The 14,073-nt window shown below is 43.3% G+C and overlaps 1 protein-coding gene across 2 annotated transcripts in view; it reads right to left on the bottom strand.

Annotated features, from left to right (window-relative positions):
• Window positions 1–3,966: 3,966 nt before the first annotated feature.
• Window positions 3,967–14,073, bottom strand: part of LOC125745746 (plexin-B2-like) — a 68,640-nt gene continuing 58,533 nt past the window's right edge. For both annotated transcript variants that reach the window (XM_049018943.1, XM_049019018.1), the window contains exons 16-36: window positions 13,757–13,893; window positions 13,356–13,535; window positions 13,035–13,137; window positions 12,652–12,858; window positions 12,375–12,536; window positions 12,091–12,227; window positions 11,908–12,008; window positions 11,222–11,451; window positions 10,907–11,088; window positions 10,733–10,799; window positions 10,337–10,483; window positions 9,841–9,997; window positions 9,565–9,665; window positions 9,382–9,466; window positions 9,139–9,281; window positions 8,325–8,485; window positions 7,407–7,554; window positions 7,220–7,284; window positions 7,043–7,118; window positions 6,769–6,843; window positions 3,967–6,665 (exon numbers count right to left, since the gene is read on the bottom strand). In XM_049018943.1, coding sequence (XP_048874900.1) covers window positions 6,561–6,665; window positions 6,769–6,843; window positions 7,043–7,118; window positions 7,220–7,284; window positions 7,407–7,554; window positions 8,325–8,485; window positions 9,139–9,281; window positions 9,382–9,466; window positions 9,565–9,665; window positions 9,841–9,997; window positions 10,337–10,483; window positions 10,733–10,799; window positions 10,907–11,088; window positions 11,222–11,451; window positions 11,908–12,008; window positions 12,091–12,227; window positions 12,375–12,536; window positions 12,652–12,858; window positions 13,035–13,137; window positions 13,356–13,535; window positions 13,757–13,893 — 2,769 coding nt within the window. In that variant the 3' untranslated portion in view covers window positions 3,967–6,560. The remainder of the gene's footprint in view (window positions 6,666–6,768; window positions 6,844–7,042; window positions 7,119–7,219; window positions 7,285–7,406; window positions 7,555–8,324; window positions 8,486–9,138; window positions 9,282–9,381; window positions 9,467–9,564; window positions 9,666–9,840; window positions 9,998–10,336; window positions 10,484–10,732; window positions 10,800–10,906; window positions 11,089–11,221; window positions 11,452–11,907; window positions 12,009–12,090; window positions 12,228–12,374; window positions 12,537–12,651; window positions 12,859–13,034; window positions 13,138–13,355; window positions 13,536–13,756; window positions 13,894–14,073) is intronic.

Raw genomic sequence — 14,073 nt, 5'->3', positions numbered from 1 at the left:
AGCTGCTCGTTCAGTCACTTAAACCACAAAAGACGGTGATTATGACGCCGGATTTGTCCGAAGGCCATTAAGCGAGCTTTCGGATTACTTCACCGGAATCGGATTTACTAACGGATAAGGTGTGATGTTACTGTGGATAAAGGTCTTCAGAACAATGGCCTTCCATAAGCCGGGAAAGTGTGTTTTTCAGTGTGCGGTGAAGAATGCTGTAGCGCTGACATTGACACAGGTGCAAAACAGCCAGCGTGTCTCACACCAGTATTTTGGTCCCTGACAGCACCCTTAGTTTGATTGATTAGCTCGGTCTGAGGACACGGACTGCAGCCCTGAATGCCAGCACCATTCCCATCTTGTCATCCTACGCTTCCTTCCATAGCGTGACTCTTTTACACGGCCCGATGCAATTGTCTCCGCGTTTCAATAACCTAAGTAGCGCAGGTGGGGAGATTGTATTGCTGTGCCCGACCTTAGTGGTTTCATTTTTTTTTTCAATAATCCATCTTCTCAATTTCCTGTAAGGAGAAGCTTATATAATTCAAAGCAATACAATAGAAGACGTTTGAACTGGTCACAATCAACTGTACACGATTGTCCTCTGGACGTTATGAATATTAAATAATGCTCACGGTGACTGAGAATGGCACTTCACAGTTGCGTGATGTCATTGTCCTTTTAATGCCAGGGACTGGCGCCGTGTGAATCTGGTCACGTTGCCAATTCCATGACCTTGTTATGCTGGGAATGGGAGCCGGAACCAGAGGAACAGAGGGTGGGACGTGCTGGGATGGCACATTCATACTCTCAAATGGTCCCTGCACCCCAGGAACCCCCATAAAACAGTGGGCTTGAGTATCTTTCACTCTGGGTTTAGGATGATGTAGGACCTACTGAACAAACTCAAGTCTGCAAGCTGCTGGTAGGATTTAAAGCGTAGAATGTTGTTGTAAATTGTACAACATCCTTTGATAGCTTAGGTGGTAGAGTGCTGGGCTATAGCACAGAGATGTGGGCATCATTAGGTTGCTGGTTTGAATCCTTAAAGGAGTAATATTTTCATGGGTGTTTGTGGTTAGAAGGTTGCTGGTCACAGGGTTAGCCCTTGAGTGAGGTTCCTCACCCCTAGTTACTCCAGATTCTGCCTTATGAAGTTTATTTCGCTTTGGAAAAAGAGTTTACAGAAAATGTATACCACCAAGACCCTCTGTGTGCTGCTCCTCAAACCATATGGCAAGAGCTGTGACTCCTCAACATTTGGTTGGAGAAAGACTGATATTTACATCATGTTAAGGAAACATTCAGACAATACCAGTGAAACTTTGGATGTACGAAGACTGGTATTAGCAAAACTGTAGTCACATGGTTCAGTTAACCTTTTTTTGACAAACATTTGCAAGGACAAAGAGGGAACCCTAGTCATTTGAAGCTGTGTTTTCGCAATCCGGTCCCCAGAGACCTCTAGCACACCATGTTATTGCTCCCTCCCAGCTCACTACCAGACAGTCCACATTTTTTCCTCCCTCTCAGCTCTCCCCCCCTACAAATTCTACTTGGAATATCATTATCCTACAAACAGGTGTCCAGGTTGTCCCACAGGTGTTTCCTCAACCAATCTGCAAAATCGTGAGACTTAATCTGCCAGGCAAATGCGGAAACTTGGTGTGATAAATGGATCTAGCGTCTGCACCCCAATCTCTTGGAATTCATACATTTATGGCTCAGCAAGTGACGCCACTATACCTATGAGCAGCAGGTCGGCAGATCAAATCCCCTGTTTGGCTGAGTGATTTTACTGTTGGGTCCTTCAGCAAAGCCCTTAACTCCCAGTTAAACCAAAAACCAGCTGGTCCCTCTTTCCTAACTATGCATCACTTTAGATATAAGCAACTGCTGAATAAATAAACTTACACATAATGAAAGCTAGCAAATGCAATAAAAACATGCCCATTTAACAAACTTATAATAACCTAGTGTCTGACGAGTTTGATTGCCAGACAGCTTAGTTCAGAGTATGCCATTCCAAGTTTTCTAGGGAAAAAAATACATATAAATAGCAGTTTATGAGCACGTGGCTTTTTAGACCTGCTGTTGTTTTTTGCGGCTGTGTCAGATTTTATAAACTGGGACCAGCTGGCTCTCTCCTTTGCCTAACCCCATCTTAAGTAACTCAGGAAAAACGCCCAGTTTAGCAGTTTGCGTTAGGATAACGCTCTGAACCCAGCTACGACGCGCTGTCCAGAAGTTAATTGAAAACCGATCAGTCGTCTCGCCCTTTTCGAAATGCCGTAGTCCAGGGCAGTCTCCAAGGGGAATGAAGTGTGTTTCATAAATAACTACAGCACTAAACATGGCAGCAGACTCACAGTAATCTATTTTTTTGTGTACTTACTGCTGCCAATGGGGGCAGATTTTTGTTTTCCTCATTTAGTCAAGTATGTCAAACAGAAATTGTTTTCAGAGCACAAATTAAGACTCATGCATAACACCAACTGGATCACCGTAATTTTTTTAAAAAAAGGAACAAATTATGCTACAGGAACGAAACCTTACGATCCTTAATGGGCTTATTACCCAAAGCACTGTTTATATTTCAGACTCCGCACGTAACACATCTCCAGTTAGCGTTTAATTTTAATTAGCAACGATTTCAAACCATCTGCGGCGACTCACACCAGACAGACATCGACGTGAAGCTATGGCTTAGATCAATATCTTTGTCTAAAACAAGGAAGCAGTTAGACATGCAGAAGCCTTGTAACATCTGTTTACTGATCGGCGGGTGAATTATTTATCACAACCTGCACCCCCCCCCAACCCCGAACGCCCTTTGAGCATGTCCCTTGAAAGGGTGCCCATTGCATCCTGCATCCTTGAGCTGTGTGTACTGTGTACTTCCTCCCCTGGGGGGCAGCTACCATCAAAAGCAGCTTCGCTTTCAGGAGGTGCGGCCAACGCCGACCTGCAGGGGGCGTCACTACCGTGCGCAGGTGCACGTGGAAGCAGACCGCGCGGGTTTCATCTCCACCGTTACAGAGGGAGGAGCCGGAGTTTCTCTGCAGGACGTGGCACGAGGCCGACGGCATGGTATACAACGTGAACATGAACGTGTTCCGCCATTGTGGTTCCCCAAAACCCCACGGTAAGGATTCATCTAAAATTTTTTTACACTCGATTCTTGGTTAAAAGAAAAACATCTCAACGTTTGTTTAACAAGTGGGGGTTTTGATAATGGAATGTAATTATGCCGGCATTGCTGCCACCCTTGAAGTCGATTTCTATGTGCATATCTGGCGCTAATCACAGTGTGTATATAGCGGGGCTTTCTTGGGAATCAGGGAGCTCTTTGATACCCCCTCCAATGCTTCGAGGTTTGTTGGGAAATGAGACAAGAGGAGGTACTTTATCTTCCCCCCCCCCCCCCCCCCTCCCTTTTTCAAATTTATTTTTAGAAGCCGTTAGTGGTTTAATGAGTATTTCTTTACAGAGCTTCCAGGCATTGCTAGAGGTTTTAAAGATATGAAAGTTTACATTAAAATACAGTTCGTTTTTTTTACATATTTTATTTTAAGATTCACCAAATACAAAATGTTGGTCAGTTAGGCTTGGTGATAGTTTACAGCTATTGGATATTGTGTTTGGGGGGTGCATTACTGTAGGGGTGCCAGGATGCCTAGGGAAGTATGAGCTGACTTTGTACATACAGCTCAAGGAAAAAACCACATATACACACACACATACACACACACACACACACACACGTTAAGAAAGAGAGAACCACTATCCATATTCCACTGTGGACAAATCAGGTCTAGCGTACCTCTTCAGTGATGCCTATGAGTAAACAGTGGTATTCTTCATGTCCCCCAACCCGCACTAACAAGGAAAGATAGACCACCGGCACAACAAACCTAACCCTGGGTATTTAAATGCATAGGCTTGTACAACTTGAATACAGGGACAGCATTTCAACAAGTTTTACAATGTCTATATGTTAGGATAATGGAAAATAAAAAATAACTGCACAGCAGTAAGAATACAGATGCACATTTCTTACATGTATTTCATACATACGTGTGTACAATATGTAAAACGAGATTCTATTTTTGTAACACAGGAAGAGGAAAAACACGAATTTTCACTTGAGTAATAATCTAAGGTTTTTAAGTCGTTGCCTTAACCGTCAAAACCCATAAGAAGCTAACGAACATTCAGCACTAACTCATAGCTCACCTATGTAGAAAACTCTGCGTTTTTTTTTGTTTTTTTTTAGGCATTCAGCTTGTCAAGCTTGTCACACACATTGGCACAAGACCGCCGCAGTAGTTGTTGGCAGAATGTCAACATCAACATAGTTGCACCCTTGCCACCATAAAAATGGTATAATCACAAATAGGAGTTATAAGGCACAGTTTGGTTTAAAAAAGGCAGAAGCTTCGTACTGAGCTATCAGCACTGGGCTGACTGGTAAACAACTGACATTGGTGTTTTTTTTTTAAGAAGAAAGGTGATTAAGATCAAAATCAACTGCTGCTAGTGTAATTCCTCACAGTGCAGAGATCCTCCCTGTAGTGCAGCCACTGGCTCCAAAGTCCACCCTGCAGGCAGACGATGGCCGATCTCACAAACTTGAGGCCCATTATGCTAATGCTAAAATGTGTTAGCATTCAGCTGCAATAGCCAAATTGTTGCGAGTCTCGAATATGAAACCAACTGTGATAATTTGTTGGTGCTGTAATGATTTCAAAGTGATATTGCGTTCTATATGGGTTCAGTTAGTGATCACTGATCTTAAAGCACCAGTCCAATCCCAGAACTGATAGCTTATCGGGGTGACAGCTTTGCAATAAATAATCTGAAGTACCATTCAGTTACTCATCTCGTTATTGATAATCGTAATCATTTATATCCACTACGGTGGTGCATTGTTCTCTGGGGTGAAAGCACATTTTGTTAAACAGACATAACAGTCAATACCACTAAGCATTAACCACTGAATGCGCTAATTCGTGTAAGAAAATTAATACGTTCCATGTTTGAGTTGCCACCACACATTTAAAAAAAAAAAAAAAAAGAAAACAGGAACCTGATTATACTCAAATTCTGGAGTGGAGTTTGTGGACCATATATACACACTTTAGTAGATTTGGGATTAAAAAAAAAAACAAAAAACGTAAAATTGAGTTTGTGCCGCAGTACCTTATTTCAGTCTGGAATTCCTGCACCTTTAAAACAAGCCAGTGCTGAACGTACGACACACTAACAGTTTCTAACAATGTGTTATAGCAGATATCAAACTGACCTGCAATTCCACCTGTGTCTCACAGAATCTGGCATTTGCATGATGAGTAGTCAATGCATATATAATGAATTATAGCTACCAGAATCAAATTTCATATATATTAGTGTGGGAAAAAAATGACACCTGATATTTTTATCATGTGCTTTAGCAAACCCTTAGGTCTGGCTTGCATGAAGATTTAATGCTAAGGCTATATAAATGGATTTGGGATTGTGGATAGTTCACATAGATTCTAGTTACACTCTGCAGTATATACTCCAAATGTTTCATCTCTGCAATACAGTTGGTCCAGAAACGTCTTTCACTAAGGAATGTACAAAATATATATATATATAAACTAAAATGACTCTGGTGTGCTTTTCGTATCGTTTTGTTATAGAAAGGGAAATCAAAAGCGCAAATTCCAGCAATACCTGTCCTCAAAAACACCTCATCTAAGATGTTACGGAACCGGCATCTTTTAGCAGGCACAAAGAACAAATAACTCAATAAAAATAAAAAAAAATGACAGTATATTGGATGAATTAAAACCAACCGCACTGAATATTAGCCAGCCACATTTCAGTTTTGCAGTTTTAACTACATTTTTCCAACACATGATTCTGGGGGGGGGGAACTGCCCGTGTCAGCCAACGGTGGTAGAGCCTCCATAGGTAACATACATTTCCGTTCTTTCTCTGGATCCCCCCTGTATTTACTTGTAAAAATACAATTAAACTAAAATGGCTGTCAATTTAAAAAGTGAATTACTTCTTATAAAGCTTTCTGAATAAAGAATACAATAAAAAATATACAATACTATTATTAAACATTTCTACACAAGAAGAAATTGAACATCTGATTATCATCAAAGCTTATGATTAATGCAGGGCTTATTCCGTAGGTCACGTCGCCATGGAGATGGCTGAGAACTGGTGATCTCCACCTGTTAACAGGATCCGGCGCAGGGTCTCCGGCGGACCCCACAGACAGTTGAGAATTCAGTTTTGTCTTGGCACTGGGCGCTGTCATTGGCAGGATTAATTTCTTTGTTTTTTTGAGACGCGTCATTGCTTTCAGTTCATCTTGGTCTTGTAAGCGCTACCTCTGATCCTTCTGATGGTAGTCTGCAGGTGACGGCGGACGTTTAATTGCGCGCTCTTTCCCAGAGCACGGAGTAGCCGAGCCCTCTGTAACCCTTCCAATTCCCCTCCTCTCGTGAAATAAACCCCACATTAACACCAGCGATACTGAACCGCACCCACTTGCCGGCCTCCCTCGGAGGTTACAGATCAGTCACTTTGTTCTCCAGCGCGGCAGCTATCTGCTGCAGGCGCAAGGTTAGCTGTTTATTCTGGGCTGCGGGGTCCTCATCCAGGGAGGTAATGATCTACAGACAAGGGAGAGACTGTGTTTCATCATAGACCCATAACTGAGACTCAAATCCAAGTGTTCAAATAAAACCCTGGCTTGATGCTGGGTAGGACACGTACCACATCGTAGTATTTGCTTGCATACTGGTAGAGCTGGTGCAGGGCCACTTGGGTATTGAGTTTGTCAGTGTGCGACTGAAAGACACGAAAGGGAACTGGCTGCAGAAACTCATCCGGGACACATCATCAAGACTTCCCAAAATAAGCCAAACCAACTTACTTTCGTTTTTGTTCAATTTTAATCTATTTCTCGGGTTGTCAAGTTAAGACTGCATTGAACACCATAGCCGTGCACAAAAAACACTCTGGACCAAATTTCAGAAGACTCTCTCACCCGTGACACCTCCGCCAGGTGGGTATTCATGTCTTGGTCACTGACGGATATCATTTGCCTGATGCCCTTGTAGTATCTACAAAGATAACATACATTAGTATTGCTAAAAATATTAAATATTCATGAATGACTGTTGCACAGATGGGATAACTGATGGGTAACATAGATGATACTTACTCATCCACCATCTTCTTGTATGTGGAGATTTCCTTTGCATAGAGTAATTTGTTACTTGGAGAGTCCTGCAAGCACAGCCAGTGTGACAATGGGATTAAGGTTCTGAAACGACATTTCAGCTCAGGAGACTACCATCTGTTTCACCCCTATCAACCTGATGCAACACTGTCTGGCAGCTCCCACTCACCCGGCTCAGCTTGTGTTCGCTCTTGGTGCAGGCGTCCATAAAGGTCTGGGCGATGACCGACAGCGAGGCATCCACCACTTCAGACACGTGGACATCGAAGATGAAGTGGGGGTTCTTCAGGATATTTACCCAGAACCTCAGAGGCAAGCTGTCAGAGGAAATCATCTTTACAGCGACCACACGTTGCTGCCTACTCTGCTAATAACCAACAGGAATGTCACACCTGTTACACTCATCATGGGCAACGTCTTGTTGCATCATCTTTGAGATCATTTTGCATCAATCAATATGTCATTCCGGTTTTTCAGCACTCAGATCTACAGGCCTGCAGTTATAGTTAACAGCCCCAGAATCTGGAGGACTGAGAGTCAGGGAAACATGTACTGAATGCGATATCTATACAAAATGTATTATAAATCATCCAAGTATGAAACTGCTACATTGATCACATTCATTTAGCAATGGAAACTCTGAAATGAATGTTTTAAGTCACGTCCAAGAGATACCAAGAGAGGCAAACAAACAAAGACTGCTCCTAATAAATTAGCTAGGGACGTAATTATGCTGTCTGTTAAGCAGTACAACACATATCCATATTTAATAGCAAACTAAGGCATCAGTGAGCCAGCTGTGGCATAATTGCACGGTTCGTCACCCATGTGCAGAATGTTAACATGTTTGGGTCTACACCACCTCCCACCCCCACAAACCCCCTCTCCCGGTAGCATCTGTCAATCAATGGCAAAGGACTATGACACAGATGGAATATCAGAGCATTACATCTGCTTTTCCCCAGCAATGCATTGGAAACATTCACCAGGCTTTCAGAGGGGACACTAAACGGGAAGAACTGAATATTTATACAAATGCCCGCACATGCCTGCATGCTCTCGCTCACCAGATGCTCAGGTGGCGTACCTGTTGGTCTTCCAGATGTGGATGGTCTCATCGTCCACGTTGTCATGCTTCTGTGCCTGCTCATCCAAGAAATCGAAGAAGTACTTGACAGCCGGGGGCACCACTGCCCCTGAACACAGGACGCTGCGGAAGAAGTCGTCCACAAACTTCTGCAAGGTGCCCTGAAGTAGACAAATGAGGCACATGCATGTCACACACAAAGTCAAAGCCATAAGAGGACACACCTAGTCATCCGAGCGAAAAATGCGGATAGGAAGGCTCATCTGTGTATAAGCCATGCCTGGCTTCTCAGATTGCAAGGCCAGTAAATATCTGAACACCAAATGACTGTAGAAAACTTGGTTTGGTTTGCATCCTTATAGATATCCATCCGTCCATCCATCCATCCATCCATCCATACTCACTTGTTCTATTCAGGGTCATAGGGGATCTGGAGCCTATTCTGGATGCTACAAGCACAAGCCAAGGAACAACTCAGGATAGGGTGCCAACCCATTGCAGGGTACACTCATACACCATTCACTCTCACATGTACGCATATGGGCAATTTGGTAACTCCAATTAACCTCTGCATGTTTTTGTACTGTGGAAGGGGGAAATTGGAGTACCTGGAGGAAAACATGCAAACTCCACATACATGGAGCAATGGGGTGAGACTTGAACCCTGGTCCCACAGGTGTGAGGCAACAGCTCTACCCACTGCACTGCCCCCCATAGACATAATTTAAGTACAATTTGAAAAAGAGTTACCTAGATTAACGATTTTGTAATCATTGCATAGGCTTCAGCAGTCTGATGTATCAAGAAATCTGACCTTGACAGAGAGCAAGCGTGTGAGATAAAGCTCGGTGATGGCTTTGGTCATCGACTTTTCCTTGCTGCCTTTCTTGACCTCATCCAGGTCGTCCATTGGCCGCACCAGGTGGAAAACTTTGTCGTCGTCCAGCAAATTATTTGCTGGAGAAGCAGATACAGGAAGAAAGGGGTGCAGGAAAAAAGTCAACTGGTGTTGGTAAATGAGGTAAGGAGGAGACAGACGTGCAAAGTGACCACTCACTCTCTTCATGGCTGTCCTGATGTTGGTCAAAAGACTGTAGTGGATGCAGGACCTTGGACAAGACCAGGGTTGCATTGTCCCGCACCTGAAACACAGGCTTCAGGTCATGCCTGCGTGTGGTGCAGATGCAAAGCAGCCATTGGGGCCAGAATGAAAGTACCAATATATTGTCCTACTACTCACATTATAGTGTGCCAAAGTGTTCATTCTCCTCCATCTACCTTCTTTCTGGGATGTCAAATCCAGGTCAGATAAGATCTGTCCAGTGGAGCCAGGGCGCCATTCTGTAGTGGGAAAAAATACTGTCTCAAGAAAGAGTATAAAATAAATAGCCCAGTCACTCTGATACTGCAATTCTGCACTGAGCCCATTTAAGTTGTAGCTATACTTATAACAGTGAATAATAATATTTTATTCCATATAATCCAAATATTTCTTATTCATTTACGAAGTCCTCACCGAGTGTCACACTCTCCATCTTGGGTCTCTGAGAGTAGGGCAGGTTTTTATACACCTGATCGATGATCTTCTCCTTCACCTGGGAGATGGTATCGCAGTTGAGCACCTTCACCAGGGTGACGTCCGGCCCCTCTCCATGTACCAGCACCTGCAGAGTCTAATTAGAGATACAGTCATTATCAGTAGGTTGGTCTCCTCTAAGGCATTCATCCAGAGGTTGAAAGTTCAGTTCCAGAAAATACAAATTCAGACTAATTCTGTTTCAGACAACCAGTTCAGTACTCTGTGAATGTGACTCTTTACACTCAACTGTTTGGTTGAAATAAAATCTCGGTCTGGATTTGTACTTTCTGAACCTGAAATTTCCACCTTTGCCTTCCTCCCATCATGCAACCTTAAAGCATTTTGATGCTTTCAAGTATTTCACTGAGGTGACCTGGGGACATACATAAAGAGAGCTCTGCAAGAGAACATGGCTCTCCTGGCTCTCGCTTACCAATGGGCAGTACTCCACGTCGTCCCCCAGGAGACCGGTATCGTTCAATGTGTACTTGGCCTTCTTCACCACCGCATCGATGGGGCCCTTCTCCACCTGGTGCTTGATGGCCTTGAACAGCTTGTACAGAGGCTCCCCTGCCGAGTCCTGCCCACACGAACAGCACAAATGGAGAGTGAGCGACAACCAAGCTGATCACAGCAACTTCACGAGCTGCTTTCCAGACCAAACTTGCCCTGTGACATCATGTGAAGCAACTTATTCTGTTTCAGCTACAACTAATCCTGTACATGCTGCTAAAATTGCTGTAACAATAGAATGAAATAATTCGGAGAGAAGAAACTGAAGGTTTCCATCTTTGCCCCTTAGACCTTTTTCCTCATACATTTCCCTCACCTTTAGGAATTGATAAAGGCAGATTGACATCCAGTTGCACAGCATTCGCTCGACCACAGTCTCTGATCTATAGGGGTTGGGCAGAAATAGTCATCACCATTCAGGAGCCACCAACAGGAAGAGTAAAGCATGTTGATTTTGAGTGCATAGGTCCCCTACTGCAACATTCCTCACCTGCGCAACATTAACTTGGGGTTCTTGCTGCGGACATACTGCTCCATGAGTTCGAGCAGCAGAGTCCTCATGATGTCCGTGTAGTACTCCAGCTTACCGTGCAGTGCCACAGTGAGTAAGGAGGCAAAGTATCCTCTGGCCCGGGCGTTGAAGTCTGGCCGAGCCTCCAGGGTGCGAATAAACTGGCAAGGCAGCAAATGAAATCATGCCCGATGTCTTTGCAACAATGACATAGCCAAGAAAAATACTCATGACTTGAAGTCCTTTATATAAAAACTCTTTGATTATCAAGAACATGGATGGTTTTGGGCTCACATTGATGAGGAAGGGCTTGCTGTTCAGCAGGTTGGAGAACTGGTTAAGGGCCTGTGTTACAGTGGCCTTCCTTCCATCGGGGATGTCCAGCTTGCCCGTAATCATGACATCTTTGGCGCCATCCTTAGAGGGCAGGAAGAAGACGCGGTCTGTGTACGTCTTGTAGTCCAAGAAGGGGATGCGACCCTCACTGAGGTCACTGGTATGCTCGTCCATTTCAATCATGAGATCTGAAATGCATAATGGTTCAATAATTAATCCCCACAAACTGAGAGGACATTTGCTTTACATTAACTGCACCTTCAAAGTGCATGTATAATGCATTCATAGAACATTTGTACTTTAACCTGTCTTAAACCATCACGTTCATAAAACTTTTAATGAACAAGATATGACATCTGTAATATACTTTAATAACAAACATCATATTCATATAATGTTGGTTAATACATATTAAAGCTGTTGTATCTTAAGGTACACTTACATGCTGCTTATGACTATGAATGCATTATGAAGGTGCCCTGAATGTTCTATGAATGCATTATAAAGACATTATGAAGGTGAAATTAGCGTAAAGCATTGACCGACAATTGCTTTTACTGTTGATGACAATTGGTTAAGACCTTTAGAAAATAAGGAAACCGAGCTTTAAAAATTTAAACTCGAAATACGTATAATTGGGAGACCTGTGAACTCTTTCTTGCAGCGGTCACGAACGCTCTCCTCCAGGTTCTCCAGCTGGTGCTTCACCTTTTCATACTCTCTTTCAGCCTGCTGGCTTTTCCTCCTGTACAGGACATGCATGTGAATACACACTCAAGTGCGCACAAGCACATTCAGGGTCAGAAATGTGAAACGAAGTGTCTTACCTGTAGCAGTAGACAGCAATTATGATTATAAGCAGCATGGGAGTGATCACGGCAGGAATGATGATCGCAAAAGGAACATCTGTTCTCCATCCATATTCGACGGAACCGATGACCCATTCACCATGACCAAACTTGATCTGAAAAGCAACCAAAAATCCAAGGCTTGAGCAGACTACCAGTTAAACTTGCATTCAGAAGAGATTCAGACGTCGTGTTTAATCTCACTGAAGTGTGTTTGATACATTTAATGCTCAAAGGCAGCTCTTTGCAGCACAGTTGCTCACCATGAGGTCCAGCTGGTCTGAACTGGTGTCTCTTTGGGTTGGGTGAGAGGTTGGGGCATCTAGGAACAATTTGTCGTCCTGCAAGGTGTTGACCACACATTTGGCATCTCCCAAAAAGGCTTCTGCTTCCTTAGCAGTCATTGCCCTGGCAAAACCGCTACCCTGCATAGGCAAAGGAGGAAGTAATCCTAAGGCAATGTAAACAAAATCCAGATTTTCAGGATAGAGCACGATGGAGACTGATGATTGAGGTAACTTCTTTGAATGTCTTGCTTACCGTGACAGATATGATACTGTTTTCTGTTATTTTCTTCCTTTGAACCTCATCAAAAATAGGATCACTATGATATTTAAACTTCATTTCAGTCTTGATATTATCCATAACTACGTAGGTTGTGCAGGACTGGATATCCTCGGTCTTGTTCACAGTTGGGGAGAAGAAGTGCAGTTCCGTATCATTCCTGCTGAAGGCCTCTTGTTCGTACTGAAAGGGGAATTGGAAACTTGATTCACTGCTACCATGATGTGTTCAGACATTTCAGTCCAAGGCTGTAACCTTGATATCTGTCTGTCCTAACAGGTGTGAGTATTCACAACTCCATTACCCAGTGTTTGTATTCTGCTACAATGGTAATTTCATCATCTTCACTGTACACATACCTCCATTGGGATGGTACTGGTTGTGTGCTTGACTTCCACCACAATTTTGGCTTTCTGGATAGGACCAAATCTAGAGCCTTTCGCCATAATCTTCCTCCCACCACTGAAAGTAGAGCATACTTCAAGAGCCTAACACTTCAAGCCATATAAACACAATCCTTATTTTCAATATCTTGCTAAGGTTTCATTCAAAATGATCCTACTAGCAGCTGATGCATTTACAACTATTCCAGTTATTTTTAATTTCCACTATTTTTTTCAATGACTTCCCCTACTGGGTCAAACACATTAAGTAGTGAAGGGTATACAATAGGGACTCACCAATAAAAACTCCCGCCTGGGTGAAGGCCGTCTACTTTGGGGTTCTGTAAAAACCTGTATTGCTGAGGAACCGGCTTTTTGGTGGTCTTTCCATAACAGACTTTGACCATCAGCTTGTCAGATGGGACACTGTCATTATACTTGCCGGTTTTACATGTAATTGTTTTGTTGAATGTCTCACTGTGAATAGAGACATGAATTTATTATATGGCAGGGCACACTGACTCATCACAAAGAAAATGCTGTTATAAAAAGCCCCTTTCTGTGAAGTGGACACACTCATATTTTTTCATTACTGCTTTTTTCTGCACCATGTCGAACACCTCTTTGTGAAAAGCCAATCGTCATCACAGGCGCTACTGGAGAAGAATAACCCCTTTAGTGCCAAGATGCACACTTACACAGTGCAGGGAGCACCACCTATAGAAATGTTGAGGTCTTCCTTGCTGCCTGTGTCCAAATCTGTTCCATATATGGTGATAACTGTTCCCCCTGCTTGTGGGCCTTGGAGTGGCTCGATCCTCTCAGGTTTAGGATCCTACAGGGTTTGGAGGAGTGGGGGATGGTATTTAGACTATTCCATAAGAATGTTTTACAAAAGTCAGTGAGAAAAAGGGATCAAAAACACTTGCAAACAGAAGCAACAACCCAGGATGGGGCACCAAGGCATCGCAGGCTACACAGACCATTCACATGCACATTCACGATTGGGGACAAT

The sequence above is a fragment of the Brienomyrus brachyistius genome, chromosome 1 (assembly GCF_023856365.1).
Source record: "Brienomyrus brachyistius isolate T26 chromosome 1, BBRACH_0.4, whole genome shotgun sequence".
NCBI classification, from domain to species: domain Eukaryota; kingdom Metazoa; phylum Chordata; class Actinopteri; order Osteoglossiformes; family Mormyridae; genus Brienomyrus; species Brienomyrus brachyistius.
Note: the sequence above shows the minus strand (reverse complement) of the source record. Positions and strands in the feature narration are given on the sequence as shown.